General features: G+C 38.6%; 1 protein-coding gene across 1 annotated transcript in view; it reads right to left on the bottom strand.

Annotated features, from left to right (window-relative positions):
* The window catches only part of CACNA1B (calcium voltage-gated channel subunit alpha1 B), a 3,578,581-nt gene that overhangs the window by 1,520,297 nt on the left and 2,031,844 nt on the right, over positions 1–26,440 (bottom strand). Inside the window, exon 12 of the mRNA XM_044058770.1 lies at positions 557–766. Coding sequence (XP_043914705.1) covers positions 557–766 — 210 coding nt within the window. The remainder of the gene's footprint in view (positions 1–556; positions 767–26,440) is intronic.

Below are 26,440 nucleotides of genomic sequence, written 5' to 3'. Positions count from 1 at the left end.
TAAATCTCATAGCACCTCAGAAAGGAACGTGTTACTGGAGAACTGCATGCTTGTATATGAGTGTGCCCCTAGCTTAGCTGATTATACACACAGATATGCCCAAAAAGGCAAGGTTATAGTGCTGTAAGCTCTGAGACCAGTAACATTATTTTTATTCTTCTTGACAATGAAACCCATGTTCAAAGCATGGGGCATTTGTTAGCTCTTTCAAGTCACTTCTAATATTTTTCACTCACAAAGTCATGCTGACCCTTTTACCATCCTTCATATTATGCCTAGCTATAAGTAGAGATACATTTAATCAGCCCATAATATTACTGAATAAAAAAAATAACAGTACAGTTCAATACTTGTCAAAAACTAACTTCTAGCAAACATATTGTATGATAAAAGGGTGCTCTAGGGCCCTATATAATTAAATGTATCTAGAGCTATACATTCAGGTATTATTCTGTTTACTGATGGGCAATACTGCTCCAAAGAGGCCAATTACAGTTACATACGTTATAATCCACCTTATGCAAGGAAAGTAAAGTAAGCAGCTTTTTATACTTACATAAGGCCTCTGTAAGCCACTGTGGTTGGTCATAATGTACAATGGCAACACAAAGTGTGTTCAGTGCAACAAGACAGAGAACAATCCAGTAGAAAGTCTGAGCTTTCACCATACGGCGAATGAAAAAACGAAACCTCTTCTCTTTTCGACGGAAGTAAGAGGAACTCTCATTTTTACCACTTTTTAGGCTGGCTCTTGCAAATGGTGATCCTGCAAAGAACATAAGAGATTTGAGTATTTATCCAAGTTGGTTCACATACACCCCACATTTCAGATGATCTAAGTTCCAGTGAATTTTTTTATTCTCTTTGTCACATTTTTTTCATTAAAAGAGATGTGATTTGATAATGAAAGGGCAAGAACCAGTTGCTGCAGACATCTAATAAAACTCAGGCTATACTTTTAATAGATGTGACACCACTGTGTATGTTCAGCAGTTCAGAACAGTGCAGTATGCTAAAGAAGAAATGAAATACTGAGGAACATTAGCAGCACCTGTCCTGACCCTATGAATTTTAGCCATAAATACAAAGCCCTGAAAGACCTTACCAAATCTATATGGTTGTTGATAAGCACTTATTCCTTTTGTATGTGCAACTTACAATCAACAGGTGTGTTAGTGCTGATTCATTTAAGTAACTATAAGGCATGATAGCGTGAGATTACTGTACAGGGCTAAGAAAAAGTAGAACTGATCATATATGAACTCAACTTTGGCAATTTCATATTACGTGTTCCTGCCTGAATTTTATTTTTATATAAATGAATGAATCTTACAATCTCCTATTGGCTTGAAAGCACAGTGCAATGTACCAGAGTTTGCAACCAGTTCCCAACTAAAATATTGTACATTGACTTAGTTCAGTCACCCCCTCCGAGTCCCAAATACAAGAGTTGAACTTCTGGATCTTCACCAAGATGACACTCCTGGGATGGGACTGTCCTCACTCCAGCATGGTCAAACCAGCATCTTCCTCTCAGTCCAGTCCCTTCCCAGTCAGCCCTCACCATTTTCCAAACCACTAAGTAATTTAGGGTACAGTCAGGGCCAAAACTTGTATGACTTGAAACCAACTTGTGCTACTTAGTTTTGGCAATATTAATATAAATATTGGAAATGTTACATGTCTTCAATAAGGCTAACAAACATCTTGCAAAACCTCCATGCACTTATATTTAACATGACGAGAAACCATATAGTTTTCTATCTCCCATCATGGCAATACTTGCCCCCCTCAAGAACATGTAATGCCCTCAGATATAAAAACATGAATGAAAATATGAGAATAGGCAAAACCTGTAACAGCACTGATTTATGTCTCTGTTGCAATGCATCCAGAAAATTTAATGACCCTTTTTTTGTTTTTTTTTCTTTTTTTACACCTTGCCTTTTCACATGTTGTGGGTCATGAACTGGCAGAGCTGTAACTGGGGCAAATGGCACCCTGCCCTCTACAAGAAGCAGAGTTATGAAATAAAAAAACTCCAAATATAAACATCACCCACATCATCCCAGCCCTAGGCAAATATCTACTAATTTTCTGTGCAACAGATTCAATTACTTATACTGGCTCCTTGTTACATTTCTAACACACAAACATGCACATATGCACACATGCACATAGAAGCTGCAGGTAGCCCTGATTTTTGATTCACTTAAGCACCCACAGTTGACAGCACGTCTGGTTAAATACTACTGATACTGCTTGAAGTATGATCAGTGTTAGCAGAAATTGTATAACTGACTTGGTGAGAATGATCAGCACCTCTTCTACAGTGTCAGTCGACATCCCTTATAGACTGTAGCTGGGGCAGCCACCTATGTATTTAGTTCAGTACTAGTGTTAGTGTTTGTCACAGACTTAGAAGTTTAACACTATTAAATACTGTACAAATACTTGATGTCTCCATCTTCTCAAGAAATATAGTATTAATGGATAAATGCAAACAATGAACTTCTTATCGAGTACAGCATATCATATAATTACGTATTATTCCATAATATACCCAAGTCATTCCAATGCAGGGAATGACCATATCACTTCATATTGTTGAAATATATGCAAAAAAGCTATAAGATGCAGAAAGTGAGACAACACTCTTGAAAACATTTTTTTTTGCATTGCCCAAAGTTATTATTCAGTTTTTAACTGGAGACCCAATGGCGTGCTTCATTTGGTCATAAAGTCAGACTTACAAAACTCAAACACATTTAAGCTTTATAAAACCAAATAACCTCTCAGTTTAAAACAGAGCAACACTACCTTCTTAAAAATTAAAATGGTAAATAAAGCCCACTCCCAAAAAAAGAAAAAAAAAAACAGATATGTATCCAAAGCAATAATTAAACATACAACTCCTAAAATGAGCAAATCCAAATAAAAGGCATAACTTATCTAAACAGAATTTCACAGTGCATGCGACAGATACTATATATAAAAGTATCTCAAAACATTTTACCCAAGGCATAGCTAAAGTAACCAATAGTGGACGTGGTGGAGGAGGGGCCAAATTAACAAGGGGGCTAAAGGGGTTACAGCTCCAGGCCTACATGTATGAAGAAATAGATTCTGTTGAATCTACTCCTACTTTAGTCTGAGATCCTTTACTACTTTCACACCAAATCAACAGCCATTTAATTTTCGGCACAAGGCAATGAAGCCCATAATCCAGCACTGGGGCAGGGACTGTTCACAGCATGTACCCACTTCTGCTTACATACTTCCATTAGTTCAACAGGGTTTGCTCTTGTGGGCTAACTGCAGCATTCAAAGGGTAAATTCTCAACTTCCAGCATCCCAGTATTCATTACTGATTACTATACTGTTCAACTGTCAGCACATATGCCATACTGGTTCAACAACTACCTTGGTACTTTTCAGCGCCAAATTAAACATTATAAATTATTGTCTCACTTAGTCATTCACTCAGTTATATTATGTTGCTGTTAACTGCATTGATCTGGCTGTTAATTAAAATTTATCATATAACTTCATAAAATGACATTTAAGAGGAAATATGCTTCTTGCAACCCTTCTGTGAATTGATGTTTCAGACCGGGATCTTTCCTGCAAAGGTCTTCACCCAGACAGAACAAACCAGCTAACAAAATGAATAAGACAGATAGATAGATGGATAAATAAATGTAAGGAACATCACAGCTCACAAGAAAGAGCAGTACTCTGATTCTCTGAATATAATGTGGGGTTCTCTTAGGTTCCTATGTAAGCAGGCTGTTCCAAGTCTAGACAATAACCCATATTCAAATACCCCCAGCCTAAAACACAAGGCAATATAGGCTATGGAGAATTTGAGGATTCCCGTCCAGTTCTTTAGGTTTGTAATGGATGTTTGTTCCAGAGGTGGCTGATATCTGTGATGTGAATCTATCATGACAAATTGTCCTATTTTTCTGTTACACCGTGGTGCAGCGGTTTAGCATTGTCACCTCACAGCAAGAGGTTCTCTGGTTCAATTCTCAGCTGTGGTGCTTTCTGTGCAAAGTCTGCATGTCCTCCCTGCATCCACGTGGGTTTCCTCTGGGTACTCTGATTTCCTCCCACATTCCAAAAACATGTGCCTGGAGCACTTCTCCCTGGGCCTCCTCTGAAAATGGGCTCTGTCCCAGTCAGATTTTCCCAGTAAACAAATGTTAAAATAAATATAAATAAATAATGAAGGTAATAAAGGTTTAGTTTCTTTAACCAGGTACTATTATTAACATTAGTGTTGACTTGAACAATGATAGAATTGACAGTTATGTGTTGATGAGATCCTGGATTTAGTTGAATGTTACATGACATTACTAAGGACTATTTTAAAGTTGCTTTTGAGATTTAAATATGGTAAATATAGGTGAGTGTTTCTGAAGAAGGGATAAGGTTATTACTGTACTTTTCCTTTCTATAGAGTATAATATAGAAAGTTATGGTGTCCACCAGCTGGGTGACATCTTGTTAGACTCACAGATCAAGGAGTGTCACATTGTATATCTCTGGGATGAATTTACAAGTATCCATCCAATCATGTAGATTATTTTTTACGTTGCTTTGACTTGTAGGGCCAGTTATTTCATAAATATGTGGTACATTGGTTCAGAAATCTTGTCTCATTGGGTTCTATTTATGTGCTGATAAAAGTCAAGATTCTTGATAAGGGTGTTCATGATGTTGCTAAACATACATAGATGCAGGTAATCAAGCAGGGTAGGGTTTTCATGCTGCAGAAAGCTAGATACAAATCACTATGAAGGAAACTATACAAGTCAATATACTGAATGGACTTTTATTCTGTCTTCATCACTTAGGCAGTTTACTCCAGTGATATCCTTTATAAGTAATCACTGGGGCCTTTCTAGTTAGGCAAAATGCTTAGAGAGGTACATGACAAAGCAGACATATTCCATGATGGGTTTAATGAGAGAAGTAGTGTGTGGAATTATGACTTTCTTATTCCTACAAGATATGCCTCTGGGAATTAATTGTGCCAGACAGAAGAATTTCCGAGTGCAACTGACACGTAGCGGTCAAATGACAGTTAATTATTGATAATGGTTTCCAGATCTCTGATAATTGAGACAATTTTAAGGGGAATCTTTCACAAGCTATAAGCTAGGAAACTCTTGCTTAACAAGTAAAACCACATAACTTTTCCGTATTAAGCTTTAGCCCACAGACAGTACATCAGTATGTTCAAGTTTGTGTTGATGTCTGTCTGAAGGGGAGCATATGCTGATGCCCAGTTTGCAGTCACTGGTAGGCTTAGTCATAGGCCATCAGCTTCAGACTTGACATCAGAAAGTAGATGAAGGGAAGCCAATAGACCTGAGGAACTCCAACAGTGATGCTCATGTGTGGAAGAAGTGCACCCTGCCAACACGTACTGTGTGGGGCCAGTCTATGAGCCAGTTGGCTATCCAGTGGATGACATAAGGATTAGTAATAAGATATGTAAGCTTGCCAATGATACTTACATGGGGAATTTTTTCAAAGGCCTTATTCAGGCCCAGATAAACAGTGTGGATAGATGGCCCATGTTCATGGCTTTCAAGAACCTATCAAAGAAATCATTTAGATTAAATAGGGTAAAATATGCCTTTAGGAAAGCCAGGTTGGTTTAGATCAGAGGAATGCAAGTTATCTATGTCATCTATTATGAGATCTGCTATGAAATGACCCACTACCTTACAAATGACATCACTGAGACTTATAGGTCTGGGATGTACATACCACTATGTAATGGAACCACTATGGCTGTTCTTCAATCATTTGAGGCAGAACCAGTGAAGAGGCTAAGGTTAAACAGACTAAGTAAAACTATATTTGGTGTTTGCCACGAGGCAGCTAGATAGATGGTCTGTGCCCTTGGAAGGGGTGGTCTTGGTCTTTGATAGAGATGTTAGGGCTTGATTCAAGATGTAGTTCGACAGGCAGGTGAGGTTGGAGATGAATTTATCAGCAAGAATACTGGCAATGAACTTAGGCTGAGAATAAGTGGGACCATTATGTACACGCTCCAATCAGATCCTTTACATCACAGATTCGGGTTACAGTTAAAGATGCCTTTGTGGTTGTCTTTGACAGAGGTGGCAATTTTTAATTCACAAGCATCCTTATGTTTTTTTAATATAGTGCTTGAGATTTTTGCTAATCTGTCATAGATTCCTTCTGTGCTAAGGGGAGTAAGGTTTCCTTTTTAAAGAAAGTAGCCATTTCCTTCCATTATAAAACATACTTATGTCAGAATTCCACCATAAGAGTTAATTCCTGAATTTTGCATTGTATTTTTGGCCTGTGGGAATAGAGGCCTTTACATACAGTGGATTTAAAAAGTGTACATAGCCCTGTTAAAATGTCAGGTTTTTGTGATATAAAAAAATGAGACCACAATAAATCATGTCAAAACTTTTCCCAATCTTTAATGTGAAGTATAACCTGTACAATTCAATTGAAAAACAAATCTGTTAGGGGAAAAATATAAAAAAATAAAAAAAGTACAATAAGCTGGTTGCATAAGTGTGCACACCCTTAAACTAATACTTTGTTGAAGCACCTTTTGATTTAATTACAGCATTCAGTCTTCTTGGGTACACACCTGCCATCAATTAAAGAGACTCTGGTTAACCCCAAATAAAGTTCAGCTGTCCTAGTAGGATTTTCCTGACATTTACTCAGTTGCCTGCTACAGCAAAAGCCATGGTTCACAGAGAGCTTACAAAGCATCAAAGGGATCTCATTGTTGAAAGGTATCAGTCAGGAGAAGGGTACTAAAAATTTCCACAGCATTGGGTATACTATGGAACACAGTGAAGACAGTCATCAAAAAGTGGAGAAAATATGGGACAACAGTGACACTGAAAAGAACTGGACATCCTTCAAAACTGCTGAAAAGACAAGATGAAAACTGGTCAGGGAGGCTGCAGGCTACAGCAACACTGAAGGAGCTGCAGGAATTTCTGGCAAGTAGTGGTTGTACACTACATGTGACAACAATCTCCTGTATTCTCCATATGTCTGGACTATGGTGTAGGGATGCAAGACGGAAGCCTTTTCTTACACAGAAAAACATCCAGGCCCAGATAAAATTTGCAAAACAATACATCAAGTCTCCCAAAAGCATGTGGGAAAATGTGTTATGGTCTGATGAGACCAAGGTTGAACTTTTTCGCCACAAGTCCAAAAGGTACATGTGCCGCAAAAACAACACTTCGCATCACCAAAAGAACATCCCCACAGTGAAGGATGGTGGTGGCAGTATTATGCTTTGGGGTTGCTTTTCTTCAACTGGAACTGGGGGTTTAGTCAAGGTGGAGGGAATTATGAACAGTTCCAAATACCAGTCACCTTTGGCCCAAAACCTTCATGCATCTGCTAGTAAACTGAAGATGAAGAGGAATTTCACATTTCAACATGACAATGACCCCAAGCATACATACAAATCAACAAAAGAATGTCTTCACCAGAAGAAAATTAAAGTTTTGGAATGGCCCAGCCAGAGCCCAGACCTAAATCCAATAGAAAATCTGTGGGGTGACCTGAAGAGGGCTGTGCACAAGAGATGACCTCACAATCTGACAGAATTGGAACACATTTGCAAGGAAGAGTCGGCAAACATTGCCAAGTCAAGATGTGCCATGCTGATAGACTCCTACCCAAGAAGACTGAATGGTGTAATTAAATCAAATGGTGCTTCAACAAAGTATTAGTTTAAGGGTGTGCACACTTATTCAACCAGCGTATTGTACGTTTTTTATTTTTTATATTTTCCCCTAACAGATTTGTTTGTTTTTCAATTGAATTGTACGGGTTATAGGTCACATTAAAGATGGGAAAAGTTTTAAAATGATTTATTGTGGTGTCATTTTTTATACCACAAAAAACTGGCATTTTTAGAGGGGTGCGTACACTTTTTATAGCCACTGTAGTTGTTTAAATGAGAGTAAGAATCAGAAGTAAACGCAGCAGCTTTCGTAAGTGATTTGGCAGGAGAGTGTTTTTATAATGTTTTTAGGTTATCTGAGAACAACAGGAGGTTTTGCTTTGGAGTAGTGACTGAATGCTGTAGGGCTTAAAGGGGGATGGCAGTATTTCTGACAAAGATGATAACCTTGGTGGTTAGAGTTAACCAAACAGGGTGAGGCATGCTGTTGTGTGCAGGAATGATCAATATATGAGCACTTGATTCACAAGTCTGTATCGTAACCATAAAATTGCCTGGGTTACTGATACATCAGCAATAATTTGATAAAACTGGGGTAATGTTTGGATAGGCTTAAAACGCCTTTTTTTGGCTGATTGCCTAGTGACTACTTATGAACCATTCATTTTGTGAAAGAATAAAATATCATAGAAGCTTAGATTCTTCATGGCTAGAAAGGCTAAAGACACAGCCCCATGAAGGAGTCTATAAGAAACTGAGAATAGAGAATGGGATGCCAGTTTCACCTGATAACCAAGACTTTTGAGGCAACTGATCTTTTTAATTATGGATCTCTGGTCTCTCAAGCTCAGTGATCTGTTTAGATATGCACATGTAAAAAGAGGCCTTATAAGTAATAATGGACCTGATGAGATATGAGGAAAGGGGAATGAAGATTCCTTTGGAGAAAGAGGATATCCCTTTGTAAATTAGATGAAGCATTCAGAAGCGGCTGTGGAGACTATGCTGAGCAGATAATGAATATGTCAACAAGAGTGACTAGATCACTTTCAGCAGTGTATAACATCTTCAGCCAAATTCAGTTCACCTATAGTGAACTCTGCTCAAAGACCCAACTTTGTATCTTAGGTTCATAGGTTCATACTAGGCTATCTGCCCGAGGGCATTTACAAGCCTAGCCCATAGTTTTGTGGCTTACGCCACCCCTTTAGTATGGGGAACTATACCCATTATTTTGCTGTGCCTCTGTTGAGCAGTGACACTGAGGTAATCCCTGGGGTATATCTGCGATCTCCCATCCATTGGTCAAGATTTCTCTTGAACAAGGCCAGCGAGGTGCTCTGCCTCACATATACCGGTCACCTCTGAGCAAGCGGTAAGCGACTGAATAGAGCTGGAGTTCTTTCAGTCGGGCAGCATAGGACAGATGTTTGAGACCCTTTATCCTTTTGGTGAGGAACTTTTGTGGCCTCTCCAGCTGCTGCAAGTGTCGGGTCAGATACATTCCGAATGGGGCATTGTACTCAATCATTGGTCTGATGAGTGATGAGTATAGGGAGACTATGACCTCCCTTGATCTAGATGAGAATCCCTTCATGATAAGGTGGGCAATGTAGAAGGTCTTCCTAACTACTTTAGCTACATGGGTGTCGAATGACAGACTACTATCAACCTGGGTCCCCAGGTCCCTGATAACTTCTTCTGTACTCAGTGGATTGCCACCTATTTGGTAGCTAGGGGTAACCTTGTTTTTCCCGAAGGGTATGACTATGCATTTTTGGCATTTAACTTTAGGCCATGGCTCTGGCACCAGTTATCCGTTTCTGTGAGACCCTTCTGAAGGATATCTGTGTCAGATGTGTTTTCTACTATGGCCCAGTTTGCAGTCATCTGCAAACTTTGTCAGCCATAACCCTCCTGTGTTTTCTTGTACTTGGAAAAGTAGATGCCAAACAAGAGTGGGCCCAGGACTGAGCCCTGTGGTACACCACTTGTGACAGGCTTTGAGTCTGACATGGCGCCAGCAACTCTGACCCTGTGGGTTCTGTCACTCAGCCAGTTTGCAACCCATCTTGTGATGTATGGGTTAACATTTAAGCTGATGAGTTTTTCAATGATACCCGAGTGGGGTATTTTATCAAAGGCCTCGCCAGATCGAGGTAGGCTGTATGGACTGCCTTTCCCTCATCAATGGCTTTGGTGACTGTTTTGAAAAAGTCAACCAAGTTTAGAAGGCATGATCTGCCTTTGACAAAGCCAAACTGGGATGGATCCAAAGTCTGCAAATTCCCTATGTCTTTATTTATGAGGTCCATTATGATCCTCTCCATGGCTTTGCAGATAAGGCTTGTCAAGCTAATGGGCCGGTAATTTCCAGGGTCGGTGGAGGCACCGCCTTTGTGAAGTGGGACCACAGTTGCAGTGCACCACTCCCTGGGTACGTATCCAGAGGTAAGACTATGATTAAACAGCTGTCCTAGCTGTGGGTTTAATTCCTCATTGAGTTCGTGGAGCACACAGCCGGGGACACCATCAGGTCCCATGGATGCTGTGTTTTTTGCTTTGGAGAGAGCAGTTCTCACTTGGGCGTTGGAGATGTTTGGGGGGCTGCAATCGCTTGGTATAGATATCTCTCCTTTTGGGGAGTTTGCACTGAACCTGTCAGCCAGTATATGTTGACAATGTCTGTAGGATCAGTAATCTTCACATCATTTTGAACTAGTTCTGAGCATATCTGGGAGTTTCCTCCCAGGTTTCTAACAAGAAGGCCTTATGATTGTCTTTTGAGTCTTTAGCTATTTTTCTCTCAAAATTTGCTTTGGATGATTTTATGAGAGCTCTTAGTTTTTTACTTATAGTGATCAAGGGTGTCTTACCTTTTAAGGATTTTGCTCTATCTTGTAGTAGCTTCCTCCTTTTGTTGTAGAGTTTGTTTATGGCTGGGGTCCACCAGAGTGGACGCTTGCCTTTGGTACAAAGAGTCTTTGTTTTGCTTGGGATTGCCTTATCCATGCAGTCCTGCAGGTGCTGGTAGAAGGCATTTGTAAGTGATTCAGCGGCTTGAGTACTGTTTTCCGTCGGCTCGCGGGCCTTAAAGGAGACCACACTAGTCTTTAGAAGTGTGAAGTCGGCTTTTGAGAAGTTCTTTACTGTGGTCTTTTTTATTTCAGGTGGGGGTGGGATGAGGACCTCCAGCGAGATTAGTTGTGATCTGATCTCACCAGTGAGGGGTATACTTCTGGTGTTGAACATTGTGCTCCCATGTTCGTGATGATGAGATCAAGTATGTTTTCTCCTCTTGTGGGGATGGTGACTAGTTGTTCCATGGCATTTGAGTTTATGAATTCCAGGAACTTTTGGGCTAGGGTGTTTGGGCTTGAGTAGTGTTCCCAGTCTGTATTAGGGTAATTGAAGTCACCTAGTATGATGGTGTTTGGTGATACATTTATCCCCTCTAGTGTTTTCAGGAAGGCCATGTGAGGTTCCTGAGTTTGTGAGGGTGGCCTGTAACATGCTACAATTTGCAGAGCAGTCTTGCCTATGGTTAATTGCACCTGGATGGTCTCCGATGCATCGTGCGTTGCCACCAGTCTTGAGGTGTGGGTGTCTTTGATGAATATGGATACCCCCCCTCCTTTCTTGGTATTGTCCGGATTTTGGGGCCGGAACGCATGATAAGAGGTAAAACCTGATAGTGCTGGGGTGCTCTCAGGAGCCTTGAGGGTTACTACCAAACTATAGCAGAAAGACATTGAACGTTTACATGCAATGAATGCTGGATAAAGCTGTTACGGCTGTAGTTTGCACTTATAATATACAGTAATTGTCACTGTATTATTTATTCCACCAATATATCTGAATAAGCAGTCTGGGAACTTTCTCAGCTACAACCATGAAATTATGCAATATTAAGAGATGTGCACACAATGGGAAATTAAAAAAATAACAGCATTTTCTATCTTATTATAGCACACATTGCTTGATCCTACAACAAACTAATGTTAATCTGCAAGTGGGTACTTACACAGGGTAATATTAACAGAGCACAGGGAGAAGTACGTAAAGGTACACAGTATACAAGGAGGTGGTGTGCATCTACAACACAAAAATAAGAGAGCGTACGCAGTTTGTAGAGTTTCAATAGAGTAGTGTGGTATTGCAGCTGCTGTTTGATGGGTAATTAGACATTATATAAGCAGATATAAAACAATAATATGTATGAGGCATGATTTATTTTAAAATGTCGGTTTCAAGACCTTTGGCTATAGTTGCGGTTTTGTTCATCATGTGTCTCATAGTGTGGAAGCCATGATAAGACACAGCACCGATGTGGTCTCCTATCTAAAAGGATGTTCACCACTCTTTGGTATTGTATGCTTACAAGTTTCTCCCACCAATGATTTGCTTTCAATGACAACCTTTCCCCACCCCTGAAAAAAGTACACATGATAGCTAACCTCACAGTGGTTTAAACTTGAAAGATTGCTCTTTTCTGTTTTAGCATTCCATACCTTTGAGCTTCCCCTCATGAAATTATCTTGAACAGATATACAGATATATCTTTGCCTCTAACATACCTATAGTACAGATGCAGCCCCCTCACTTTTTCTGGTAGAATAAAACCAAAACATTGAACATATACCTGAAGATTTGTGTTTTCTATGAAGTGAACTTTTCTACTCTGTGGTATTCCCACTAACAGCCTGGAAACAGAACTGTACCCAAAACTTGGTATGGTCTTCCCCACTACTTGAATCCACCCATGAAACAGTTTTATTCCCCCATAGGTGCCCCATTAGTATCAGAGAAGATGCAACATCTGGTAGTTTGATGCGTAATACCAGCAGCCCAAACAGCCATGTGATTTCTATAATAAGCATACCTTCTTTCCAAAAATAATATAGACTGTAACCGTGACTTCTGTGTTTGTCTTTACCGAGACTTCAGTGAAAGAGAGGCCATGCTTGTCTGTGCCTGAAATCCACTGCTCCTTCAGACTTACTTCTTGTTTCTAACACCAGTTCATGACAGTAAGGCTCCTTTTTCTCCATCTATCTTTCATTTTGCAGTTTGCAAGGCTAATTTGATTACTGCCAATTCTGAATTTCAAACTAAAAAGCCTTATCAGTCCCATAAAATAATGCCTCAGGTAGAAATCCAATTTATTTGCAATGACGTCAGAGAGAAACTAATGAACAGGCTGAGCTTCATTATGGATAAAGGACGGTGATGGGCAAAAAAGAAACATTGTTTTCAATAGGTCTGCTCTTTACGGCTTGTCAAGAGATTTTTCAGAAATCACACTTCATGCTTTTCACACACCAAGGACCACAAAGCAGAACATTACAAAAGCGCAAAACAGCTGCACACAAGCCTAGCGATATTGGATTGTTGTGAAGGATCAAGATCTAATACAGCCTAAAGGCAATCAGCTTACGATTTGGCAGGCCAGGCATCAAACCTATTAGCATGACTCTGTGCCCCTAGGATGCCTCCCTTACTGACATACTGCTGAAGACTTATTGCAAATACTGTACTGTATCAGCAGAAAACATGCTGTCACACTGTGTGCAGAATTAACTTCTGACATATGGCATTATAGTGGGAAGGCAAACATTCAGAGCAGGAAAATATTTTGCTAAACAAAATACTTTAGTATACCAACAGATATCTACAAAAAAAGACAACAGCTTCTTATTAACTCTCTTTAAATAACTGGTTTGTAAGCCTATCCAGGAAGCATATGGTTTCATTCAGCGCATGTAATAACAGATTTTTTTAAGGTAGAACTAGAATATAGGGTTCTTTAATGTACGCTTCTTTTTTTAAAGAAAAGCCTGTAATACTGCCTGTCTGTAGATGCTTTTCCAGCATTCATACTATTTATTTATTATTTCATTTATTAAGCTGGTGAGAGATATTAGGTACTATTGCCTCTATTCATGAGTAAATGGAGAACACTGACCTGATTAAGGCAATTCAGAACTATAAAAGATTGTATGTCATAAAGGAATACATTCTGAACACAATCCAAGGGAGTTATGGAAAGCCTAGATAATTATCAGAATACATAAGGCTTTTGCGGTGGGAGTGACAGATGCGTTTAAGGTGGAGGTGGGATTACATCAAGGATCAGCTCTGAGCCCTTTCTCATTTGAAATGATAATGGACAGGTTGACAGACGAGATCAGACAGGAGTCCCCGTGGACTATGATGTTTGCAGATGACATTGTGATCTATAGGGAACAGGTGGACGAGACCCTGGAGAGGTGGAGATATGCTCTAGAGAGAAGAGGAATGAAGGTCAGCAGGACTAAGACAGAATATATGTGTGTGAATGAGAGGGAGGATAGAGGAATGGTGAGGATGCAAGGAGTAGAGGTGGCGAAGGTGGATGAGTTTAATTACTTGGGATCAATAGTTCAGAGTAATGGTGAGTGTGGAAGAGAGGTGAAGAAGAGAGTAAAGGCAAACTGGAGTGGGTGGAGAAGAGTGTCAGGAGTGATTTGTGACAGCTGAGTACCAGTAAGAGTAAAAGGGAAGGTCTACAAGATTGTAGTGAGACCAGCTATGTTATATGGGTTGGAGACAGGGGCATTGACAAAAAGGCAGGAGTTAGAGCTGGATGTGGCAGAGTTAAAGATGTTAAGATTTGCACTGGGTGTGATGAGGGCAGACAGGATTAGGAATAAGTATGTTAGAGGGTCATCCCAGGTTGGAAGGTTTGGAGATAAAGCCAGAGAGGCAAGATTACATTGGTTTGGACATGTGCTGAGGAGGGATGCTGAGTATATTGGGAAAAAGATGCTAAGGATGAAGCTACCAGGTAAAAGGAAAAGAGGAAGGCCTACAATAAGGTTTATGGATGTGGTGAGAGAGGACATGCAGGTGGTTGGTGTGACAGAGCAAGATACAGAGGACAGGAAGAAATGGAAGCAGATGATCTGCTGTGGCGACCCCTAATGGGAACAGCTGAAAAAAGATGATGATGATGACATAAGGCTTTAAACTCACACCCAAGACAAGCAAATGAGCTTTTAAACTGAAGTTATAATGCCTACGTACCACAGACCAGCATGAAAATAACAAGCATTTCGTCTAGTGAGAAGGCAGCTCTAACCACTGTTACCTTTGGTCATAAGCCTGCTTATAATAAAAAAGCTTTGTCAAGCTGGGAAACCAAGAGGCTCAGCAGATGCAAATGGCTTGCAGCCTAAATTTGTACAGCTCACAACAGGCCTTAGATCAAATTTTGCCAAATGTTGATTAAAAGAATCATACTGGTTAAGATAATAGCCAAACTATTGAAGTAATCCTGAGTTTTCTGTATGTACAAGGGAGATCTGCCCCTCAACCTGAGCAACTGTAGGCAAATCTCCCTACAAAGTGTGTTAGCTAAAGTAATGGAGGAAAATAGTGCATAAGTTGCTTCACAGAGAAAAAGTATATTCTGTTCGACAGTTACGATGACTACCCTCCGGAATATAGTTCAAATAACACATATGCCTTTAAAATATTTGTAGCGCATGGATCCCTGCAATTACTCTCCAAAAATGATAAAAAAGACAAGCTTATTACGCACCTTTCTGATACAAACAAGGTCCTTTAAGTGCTGTTAAGATCATGTATCAAGCCTGGGATTGACAGTGGACAGTAATGGCTAGTAGACCATAGGAAAAAAAGGTAAAAGAGCTGTGACAGAACAAAGTGTCTAACGGCTTCTCAAACAGATTGTTCTTCAAAGGAACACTTCTTTTCTGCCTGTTGCCTCCTGTCTGCTTATAACTGACAGTACTCACGTGTTTTTCTGTCTGTCCAAGGCCGTGAAAGAGGTTGATAAACTTCACACTTCTACACTTTTTTCTTATTTTTCTGTAACTGGTAGTACATGGAGCAGATAAAGCTGCATGCACTGCAAATACTTATGAGTGGGTCTCTGATCTTAACCCTCATTATGTTTTCTCAATGTGTGTGTGAATATTCACTTCTTGAGCTTTGCTTTGTTGAGAATTTTTTGGAATCTGTCTCTCTGACATAGGTAAGGTGATTATGATCAGAGACCAGATCATAGTTCTCCTATGTTCATCGCACACAAATTCCCTCCTGCCACCCTGACTTCTTCGTCTTCAAGAAGAGAACTAAATGCTCTTAATAAATTGTTTTAATAACATTTCCCTCACCGTGGTGGATGATATTAACAGGTGTCATGTTTCCATGATAATTTTACAGCAAGTCTTTTGGGTGTCACTGCGTTAAATTCAGTATTAAAAATGTTCCTTACTTACAAAACACACACTGCATTCTGAGGGAAATAAATCTTGGACTTTGTTTTACATCTAAGAAGACATACAATCTAAAATCATTTTAGAGACATTAAGCTTGCTTTGGAAATGGAGTGCTGCATTATTAATCAATATTAATTTAATCTCCATTTAAGCAATATATTCATGGATTCTCTCTTTTTACAGGATGTCTTCTGTATCTCAACTTCTATAATCTTCTGAAGGTTCACACAAACTTAAAAAAGCCCCTGTAAAAGCAACAACTGTAAAAAAAAAAAAAAAAAAAAAAAGTTTTCATTTATGCATATGGGTGCCAAATGTCAAGGTACATATCACAAAGGTTTGTACAAAAAATGCTATTCCTTATTAATGATACTTTTTATTTTTTGAAGAAAATAAGAAATGTTTTAAATGACAAATGACTTACTAAATAGAAGTGCTAGAGGGTTCGTCTATGTACGCACTAAAGGAACAAGCTTTTTCTAGGTATTTAGAGATACTTGCAAAAGAGATTCTCTGTTGTGCTTACTAAGGTTTAATGTCATACACGATACAATCTTTGGAAATGTCAGGTATGACAAAGAGCAGTGCTGAATTATGGATCTCACAGGCCTACAAATGATAAGATGCCTACTTATTTGATGCAACAAAAGCAAAGAATTATAGACAAAAATATAAGCAGAAGCATCAGGATCGATTTCAGACACGTTGGCCTGGAGATACAGCTCCATCAGCCTCCTTTTAATCTAGTCCAGGCAGTGGGCATTGTTTACCCTCCCCCCACAAACATTTATTCATATATTCTTAAGGCTTTGCTTGAAGAATTTATTACACTGACTTTTTTTAAAGAGAGTGGAATTTTTTTTTACGTGGAACACACAGATGGCATCTTTGTTCATCAGAATGAAGAAGCTGATTTTATACAATTTATGCAAATGACACAATCTAACATCATTTAGATTTTTACATGGATACTCAAAACGCATCCTTACCTTTCTGATACTAATGATAAAAATAAGTCAGAATTACTCTGAAAATTTATAAGAGCACAATAACTGCAATGATATTTCTGCAGAAATTTTCCATCAACCAAAACTGCTGAATTGCCTTCACTATGGTAAAGTTTGGAAAGCAAGGTATGCACAGTGACAATGACTTATTTGAAGAGGAGCATGTTGTTATAAGAGAAATAATATATAAAGGTTGACAAAGTGTTATTCTGATGTAGGCAATTTATACCTCGAGAATAACTGGTATATGTGCATAGTTCATGTTCATTCTCTATGTCCATTCCACATAACTTAGGTTTACAATCAATTAAATAATGGTAAAAACAAGCTGACTGAGATTATGCTAACCAAGCATGTATACTACTACTTTCAGCTTTTTCCTGGTTAGGGGTCGCCACACAGGATCACCTGTCTGCTCGTGATTGGCAGTGGAGTTTTATGGTGTTGAGTTGCCAGCCCAGCACCCAACCTTCCACAGAAGGCACACACATGCATGCACTCACGCCTTGGGCAATTTAGACTGTCCAATCCACCTACAGCATGTCTTTGGGATGTGGGAGGAAACTGGAGCATCCGGAGGAAACCCATGTGACCACAGGGAGGACATGTAAACTCTGCACAGAAGGCACCCCAGCCGAGGATTGAACCAGAGAACCACTTGCTGTGAGGTGGCAACGCTAACCGCTGCACCACCGTGGCCACCTTAGCCAAGCATGTACACTACTGTCAGAAAAATTTCTCCTTCCAGTTATGAGGGATGTTTTCTTTTTATCTCATCCATGAGCCATTTTGAATTGATGTTCATCTATGAGCCATGTTTAAATAGTCCATTAGTGATACTATGTGGCACAGATACCAATACGAATGTGGGATAACTTCAAAGAGTGACAAAAATACTTCTACACAACTGTTAAGTTTTTTAACACTGAAACTGGGATAACTGACTTTACAACAAGGGCAGAACTTTTTACCACAGACTTTTCCTGATGTGAGTGTTATAAAGATGTTGGATAGATCTGTTATTATATCACTGAATGTATGTGGAAACTAGAGCAGCTCTGCAGTGCACCTTTTACTATTCACATGGCACAGACGTTCATGTCTGTACATGCATTAACTAGCAATTACCCTACATTTGCCAATGTTTATCTTTTGACCCAGAAGAGAAAGAGGGTAACATGAACATGAGCTGTAGGTAATTACTTAACATTATTTATTTCACATTACTTTTTTTAAATGCAGACATCATTTAAGCAAGGATAGCATGCTAATGGTCAACCAACAGCCTTGACCCCATCATATTTTAAATGTGGATATTACTTTGATTTCTCAAAATACTACTGTAACAGCACATAGTATTTAACACTGCCTTATTTATGAAGAATAACAATTTTTAATACTCAGTTTAATACCATAGCATTATTTCGCTCTGTAGAACAGTCATACAGCATTCGCGTGACTCTGAGGTCCCCAGAGTTCAGAACACTGACCTGAATGGGACCTATGTAAGTGTCTTTTGTTGACGATGTATGGCATCAGAAAGATGTCTACTTAATTTGAGTAATGAATTCAAACATTCATCAATCACTGGTTGAAGCTTTGGTCTCTGATTTCTCATCATCTCAGTGGATAAAACTCAGTGATTTTCTTCTGAAAAGCATTCTTCTTACACTTTCTTTTCTTGTATATCAGGTTATACTTTAGTTTGCTGCAATAGCATGGTTAGGGATTATGTGCAATAGCATGGTTAAGGATTATATGCAATAGCATGGTTAGGGATTATATGCAATAGCATGGTTTATTCTCTCTTTTCTTGCATATCCAGTCCCCTATGAAATTGGGAAGTACACCGGCTCCTCCATCCAATTCCAGAAAACAAAGTGTAAATTCAATAAAAGTAAAATATTAATACTGAACATGCAATGAGTTATATGCAGTAGTTATTAGAAGAAACACATTTCATAACTGTAAAAGTACTTCTAGCAATTTTAATATACAAAGTTTGCATTCCAATACACATACTAACTTTGACACTGCACAACTGTGAGGTTAAAAAGAAAACTCCTTATCCCTCTATTCCATGATCTTACTTTTCTTAGATAATCATTGTTGATGAAATATGGGAATCACTAAACGTACTTTGGTAATTTCTATTTTGTTGGAAAAAGGGCTAAAGAAAGTACAGTTGTCCAAGTAAACTTACCATAACAGCAGATGTTCGAATGATCACTGCTGCCTAAGCTATATGGATTATATCTTGCCAAGGATATAACAGCCGACCAGATTCCAAAGTTTCAGAGCACCTTCCATATGCCAAAACCAGTTAGTTTGAGCTGAGCTGACTAAAAGACAGGTTTGGTCATCAAGTCCTTCAGTGCCTTCTTGTCAACAGACAGATGGGAGGCTGAGTCCAGAAATAATGCTTGGAACACCAACAAATAAAAGTTCATACCCTGGCAAAAACAACACATCAAAAAACAAGGGGTATGGAGGGAAGAAGCAACTACGACAGCAGTGATCATTCGAATATCTGTTGCTATGGTAAGTTTACTTACATTACTACGTTCATCATATTGATGACTGCTGCAGTAGCCTATACTTTTGTTCTGTTGAGTTATGCTTGGATTAGTTATTAAAGCTTCTGAACTATGTGTTGGACTTTAATGTAATAATGAAATGGGGAAAAAGGGGTTGTGGATGGATGGATGACACCTGATAGGGGATATCAGCTAGAAACATTCCAGTGCTACTTTCAACTCTAACAAAAAAAATGAGAACTACAATTACATTTGAAGGGAAAATCCAGTCCTTGAAGGAACACTAAGTCTGAAAACCTATTTTGCTGCCAAAGAAATTACAAATGAAGATCAGAAAAGACTAAGTCTCTACATTTTCAAAGGTTAGACTTGTGGTTTTATGAAAATTCTCCCAACTCCTGAGGAACTGAATGAAACAATATATACAGATCTGGAAGCTTATTACAGAAATCATTTTACTCTAACACAGTGAACTAGTTCTGTGATTCAGTTCTGATTTTCTTAAAAACTTCCTGAATCTATGATTACGTGGTTCAACTGAGAAAATTTGATGATGTTTATCAATTTTCTAGACATTAAGAAAACCTTAATAAACAAAGCTGCTTGTAGAATAAGCACTTACAAAAATGTATTAAAAAAATGTTTAAAACTACTGTAACATTGGAAGCAGCAAAGAAAAATATACAAGATTTGAAAGGAGGACAAATATGGAATTGTACCATAATGGAAATGTAAATTATTGGTTCCCAAGATTATACTCTGCAGCAAAGTTAATTTATTTTATAGTCCGTTTGGTAAAGTAGATACAGATTCTTAATGTAAATTTAAGCAAGAAAAATGCAATGCTTGCTAAAGAATTGAGCAAAGAAGAAGTTGAAGAAATAAGAAACGTTTTTCAGAAAGAGCAAAAAGAAGTTTAACAGTAAAAAGGTTAATGAACCTTCCTTTCATTCCCTCTATGCCAGGCGTCTCTAGTGCTGGGGATCCTAACCAACCCAGGTCATTTGTGTTATAGTCAGGGTTCCATCCCTATGATCCACACAAAGCCAGCCATATTTGTATTCATGCAAGTTTAGTGCATAACTTCCTCTTGTGGCCAAGAATAGTCATTTGGGACTGCCCCATACCTTTCAACTGTCCAGATTTTCACAGAATGTCTAGATTTGTCCATGTTATTTTGATCTGTTCCTCATAAAATCTGTAGTTTTCTGACAATTTACTGTGGATTGAAGTCACTAAATAGCTTCAGACTTTATATCTATCAGATGTGTTCTAACACAAATCCTGTTATTCTAGCAACTTTCCAAGTTTGTATGACCAACATTTGAAATCTGTCCCTGTTTTGGGCCTTTGTCCTCCCCATTATATTAGGTTTTGTACAGATTTCTTGTACTAAGAACTTGAGAGGTATGGCAACCCACTTACCAGGCTAACAAATACAGGCAGTCCCCAGGTTAAGGATGAGATCTGTTTTTTAGTTTGTCCTTAAGACAAATTTGTATGCATGTCGAAAAACGTACATATGGTTCTTATTAAATGTCACTTTAGTCAAATGTTTGCCTCAGACTAGTATTTTTTTACTTTTGTTTGCATATAAAACACTTTAGAAACACTTCCAAAAAAAATTCTTAAAACATAGTACTGTATACTGTAGCTATGCTTCCTTACTTCATATCAACAAAACTAAGACATCTCGTTATTAAATGCAGTGTTTATGAGGACTTTTTCACACACACCATACCTCTCAACTGCACATATTTTGCAGTATGTCCAGATTTTTGCCTCATATTTTTGATCCATTTTTCATAAAATTGTGGCTGTTTAGCAAAAGTAGTGGCAAAGCATTAAAGACTTGAAGTTGGAAAATAATGAGACATTTGAGTTTCAGAATAAATATCCAGAAAAATTCATGCTAATGAAAAACCTGTTATTCTATCAACTTTCTAAGTTTGTAAGAGCAATATTTATTATTTTGGGGAATTTGTCCCACTCTGATTTATGGCTTTGTCCACATTTCTTGGTATAAGATGTTTAGAGGTATGACAGACAGACAGAAAGACACACACACACACTTATTACCTATTCCATAACTAACCCCCCTCCCTTATACAGCCACCCACCTCTTAACTGCTGCCAGATCGCTCCCTCGCTCTCAACCCTTCACTCTCTCTATGTCATACACACAGCACCTGCATTCACTCACACATCCCTCTCACTCTCCCAGTTTCTCTTGCACGCAGTCACTTCCTCATTCACACCTGCATTCATTCACACACCACTCACACACACACAGTCACTTCCTCATTCATACCTGCATTCACTCACACACCACTCTCACACTCCCGATCTCTCACACACACCGTCACTTCATTATTCATACCTGCATTCACTCACACATCGGTCTCTCTCTCTCCCGATCTCTCATACATAGTCACTTCCTCATTCATACCTGCATTCACACACATCACTCTCACTCTCGCAATTTCTCACACACACAGAGATTTTGGCAACTTTAACAATTTTAATTTTTTCCATGTTATTTCCAACATTGCTTCAGTCTGTTTATTTCTATGGGTTGTCTGCATGTCAGATGTCCATAACCTGGGGACTGCATGCATAGTGACCTTGTTCTTTTCTATGAATTACTTTGCACTTGTATATATTTTACTGTACCCATCTCTGTAGTCATAGTTTGCTTATATAGTTGGTTTGTCTATTTTTCTAGGTGCCCTGTTCTGATTACCTGCAGGTAACCTTGCAGAACATCTAATTTTAAGCGGAACATAGGTTCATAGGTGTGTACTAGACTAATGGCGCTGGAGCCTTTACAAGCCTAGCCCATAGAAGTGCCCTGGCATCGTACTGCCCGACATTAGTTCTCAGTGCTTCTATCAAGTACAGCCACTAGAGTAATCCCCGGGGTGAACTTTCTATTACCCATCCACTCATCAAGATTGCTCTTGAAGAGGGACAGCAAGGTGCTTTGCTTGACATGTATGGGAAGTCTATTCCACAGCATGGGCAGTCTCTGGGTTATGAACCTGTCCCTCCAGCATGTTCTGTTGATTATGGTAATATTATACAACGACCCCCCATTAATATTCAAAAACATGCACGCTGAATGGTCAGCGTGCACGTTGTAAATCAGTTATAGTAATTGAAAAAAGGTCCGGTCGCCTGGACTTTTTCCATTACTATAACTCTTTTTTAAGCAATGGAGAATGCAAAATCTCCATTGCTTCATACTGTCTCGCTATGTTAAATGAGTTTAACATAGTGAGACAGCTTTAAAAAAAGCAACGGAGATTCTCCGTTGCTTTTTTTAAAGCTGTCTCGCTATGTCAAACTCCTTTAACATAGCGAGACAGTTTGTAAAAAGCAACGGCGATCTTGCTTTCTCCGTTGCTTTTTTCAAAACTGTCGAGCTATGTTAAATGGGTTTAACATAGCAAGACAGCTTTAAAAAAGTAACGGAGATTCTCTGTTGCTTTTTTAAAGCTGTCTCGCTATGTTAAACACATTTAATAGTGAAACAGTTTGCAAAAAGCAACAGAGATCTTACTTTCTCCGTTGCTTTTGCCCACAGCTCTGATGTACTGCGTAGGCATACGCATGCGCAGTACATCAGAACTGCCACAGAATACCAGACAGCTGCGGAAGGGCAGCCAAGAGGCATTATAAAATGCCATTATTTAAGAAAAGTAATTATTTTTTTTCTTAAATAATGTCATTGTATAATAGCAATAACCCACTTCTGGGTGTGGGTAATGCTGGATTTACCCACGGTTGGCTTTGTTTGGCCACTCGGGCTTCGCCCTTGTGACCAAACCACACCAACTGTGGGTAAATCCAGCATTACCCACACCCAGGTGTGGGTTATTGCTATATTCCATTGTGTAAATACTGCTGAAGCAAGGCAATGTCAAGGTTCAAAAGAACATTGAAAATGGACTGTAATGAGTAAATATTGGAAACATAAGATATAAAACCTGAGCAGCAATGTAGAGTTAAACAGTTCAGGGAACTGCATATGTTATTGAAAAAGATTATCAGTAGACCAACTGTGTCAAAAAGTATATATCAACAGCGACAAAGTAGGGCTTATTAGAAATGATAATATAGATCTTTATTGGTTGAGTTCCAGTCCTCAGTAATTAACAATGAAGGATTTTTTTCTAATGGCTTCTTTGAAATGGGGTCTGAGCAATATATCTCCTGATGCACTGTCAGGTTGTAGGGGAAGGTTTTTCTCTATAGTTTGTTTGGAAGACTGGGCAATATCAGCAACTAATTTATTTACATGTGAAACATGAAAGAAGAAAGCTTGCCCTTGTGTTAACTGAAGACAGTTGCCATTGTGTACAAAGTCACAGTGATGCTCCCAATCTGTAAAAAGTCCAATAAAGCAGCACAGTTTACTTAAAATGGTCTGTAGGATGCTAGAGTTGTAAGCAATGAAGAACTGTCCACACTGTAACCTATTTGTGAGTGGCATTGTTAGCTAGTTCTAACCTGGCATCTTTAGGAGACAATAAAACAGGGAAACAATAGTAGTAAAAGACAATAGTCTGGATTCAACAAAGCCTACACTAAGTGTACACTAAGCATACACGATATATATTCAATAAAATACTTATTACATTTTTTGTGCTTTCTAGTGACTCCGAAAGATTACACTAAGTGTATATATAGTCTACACCTTGTGGCAACTTGTATGAATCCCTGCCAATATTTAAAGCTGCAGGAATATCAGTGGGAAAACTAAAATAAGGAGGAAGAAGGTGTGAGTTATGTCTGTGTTGTCTGTTTACTCAGAAGAGTGTACACTTGGTGCAAGAGTTATTGAATCTGGCCCAATAACTCGTACTGACTATTATAGACCAAGTCACAATGAGTGAAACATGATCCAGCAAAATTACAATTTCAGTCCAGAAAGAAAAGCAGTTTTTCTACCTTCAGACTAAACTACTGTTATCATTCCTTTGACTAGAAAGAAATATTTTCATGTCCTTAGAAAATACTTATTGCAGATATGTTCAAATATGATCCGGAGAAACACTGTCTGAATGATATAAAGTCTGTATCGAAAACCACATGACATAGAGCCTTAATTGTATTCTGTACAACAGAAAAAATGGCTGCTGCTTTTAGATAACTCACAGGGTCAGTTTACCTCACCAAAGGAATGTACTGCTCACCTGAAATGAGTTTAACGCAAAATACATATGATATGAAGCTGAAATTGTAAACTGGGGTCTGATACTATAAAGTAGTCAAAGAAAGAATAGGGGATTCCTACAGCAGCTTTGGAGCAAAGGATAACAGACAAATAAGCAGGTCAATGGATGAATATTAAAGTCTGTGGGATATGTATGACAGAAATGTTGGGGGAGTAGGCTAAGAAAAAAATACAGGTTCCTGTTATTTCATTTTATGTTTTTAAGCTATTAACTAAAGAGGATGATTCTGAGCTCACACTAGAGCAATATAAATCTGTTTTTATCATTCAGACATTATGATTCTTCCTTTCCTACAGTAAGCAACGCAACATCTAACAGTTTCACATAGTTGAGGTTTACCCTTCGTTTTTAGAAAAGTACATATTTGCTTTTATAAATATTGTATTTTTTCTTGTCTTGCATGGTAGAAGTGTGTTACTTGTTGTGTATACTGAATTGCTTTCCTTCACTGATTATCTATCTTTGTGATAGCTTTTGTATACATACTATATTGTTTTCCTTTTTGTACATTTGCCCCTGCCCTGGAGCACTGCTTAAAAAGGTCTTCAGACCAGCCCACCTACTTGGTTAACAAATTCAAAATAAAATAAATATATAACCTTAGGTTTTATAAACTTGTTGCCTGCGTTAAATACATAGTTTGAAGAGATTTGTAACAATAGTGAATTCTTCTTCTTCAGTAACAGAGAAATTACGAGTTCAGCAAAGAGCAATGCCATCTAAAACTAATAATGTTATAAAGCCTGTACAGCATTATGGCACAATTTATATCTTAGGTACTTCTTCTTTTCCCTTTGGTTAATTAAGCAATAAGGAAGGACATGGGTTATGTTAATATCTTGTTAATATCCTCCTGGGGGCATAATGGAGTGCAAGGCTTATCTAAGAGCCACCCTGTCCCCAGCGGGTGATTAACTGAACATTAACCTAAGTCATGGCACTCATTATTGCTATCAGTATAATTGGGTTTCAGTCCTCGTGTACATTTCTGCTGCCACACTGCATTTATTACAGTTATTCTTAATAACTGCTTAAAACGGTCTGGCTTTTCAGAGCGTGTATCAAAGATAAAGCTACAAGACATATCTGTAGCTTAAACACTCCTGGCCTGCCTCATCTTTTTCTTTGCTACACTGAGCTCCTGCTCATACTGTAGGTTATTCTGCATTTTCCAGACACACTTTCTAATGGCTCCTTTTTGTGCTTTAATAAACTCTTTCCAGCATTTGTGCAACATTGATAATTATTTTCTAATCCCTTTGGGTAAAATAAACTGCCATTAACAGTATCCCTTATTACTGACTGATCTGGTTTTGCATTTCTTTTGTTTATCATGTCACTGATAGGTATTGTCCCATTTCTTTTATCACATCATCAATATGCCAGTTCTGGGAGTATGAAATGATAATTAATTTTAAAACATGAATAAGATTCTGAGCAGTCATGCAGTTCTTCTTGTGCCATCAGTCTTTTTTGTTTTGTTTAAAACAATTAAAATCACTTATTCAGCGATGTGCCAACCCACCAAGCAGACCACTTTTCTATTCTAACATCAATGTATTGCCATCTTGGTGGTGACAGTGGTTCGCTCAGTTACTTAGAGCTGTAATAAACCACAAGCCACGTTGTGGTGAAGCACAACTTACGGAATTGGTTA

The sequence above is a fragment of the Protopterus annectens genome, chromosome 16.part0 (genome assembly GCF_019279795.1).
Source record: "Protopterus annectens isolate FY-2018-M chromosome 16.part0, PAN1.0, whole genome shotgun sequence".
Lineage (NCBI taxonomy): Eukaryota > Metazoa > Chordata > Ceratodontiformes > Protopteridae > Protopterus > Protopterus annectens.
The sequence above is the reverse complement of the archived record's forward strand: the minus strand, read 5'-3'. Positions and strand labels throughout refer to the sequence as shown.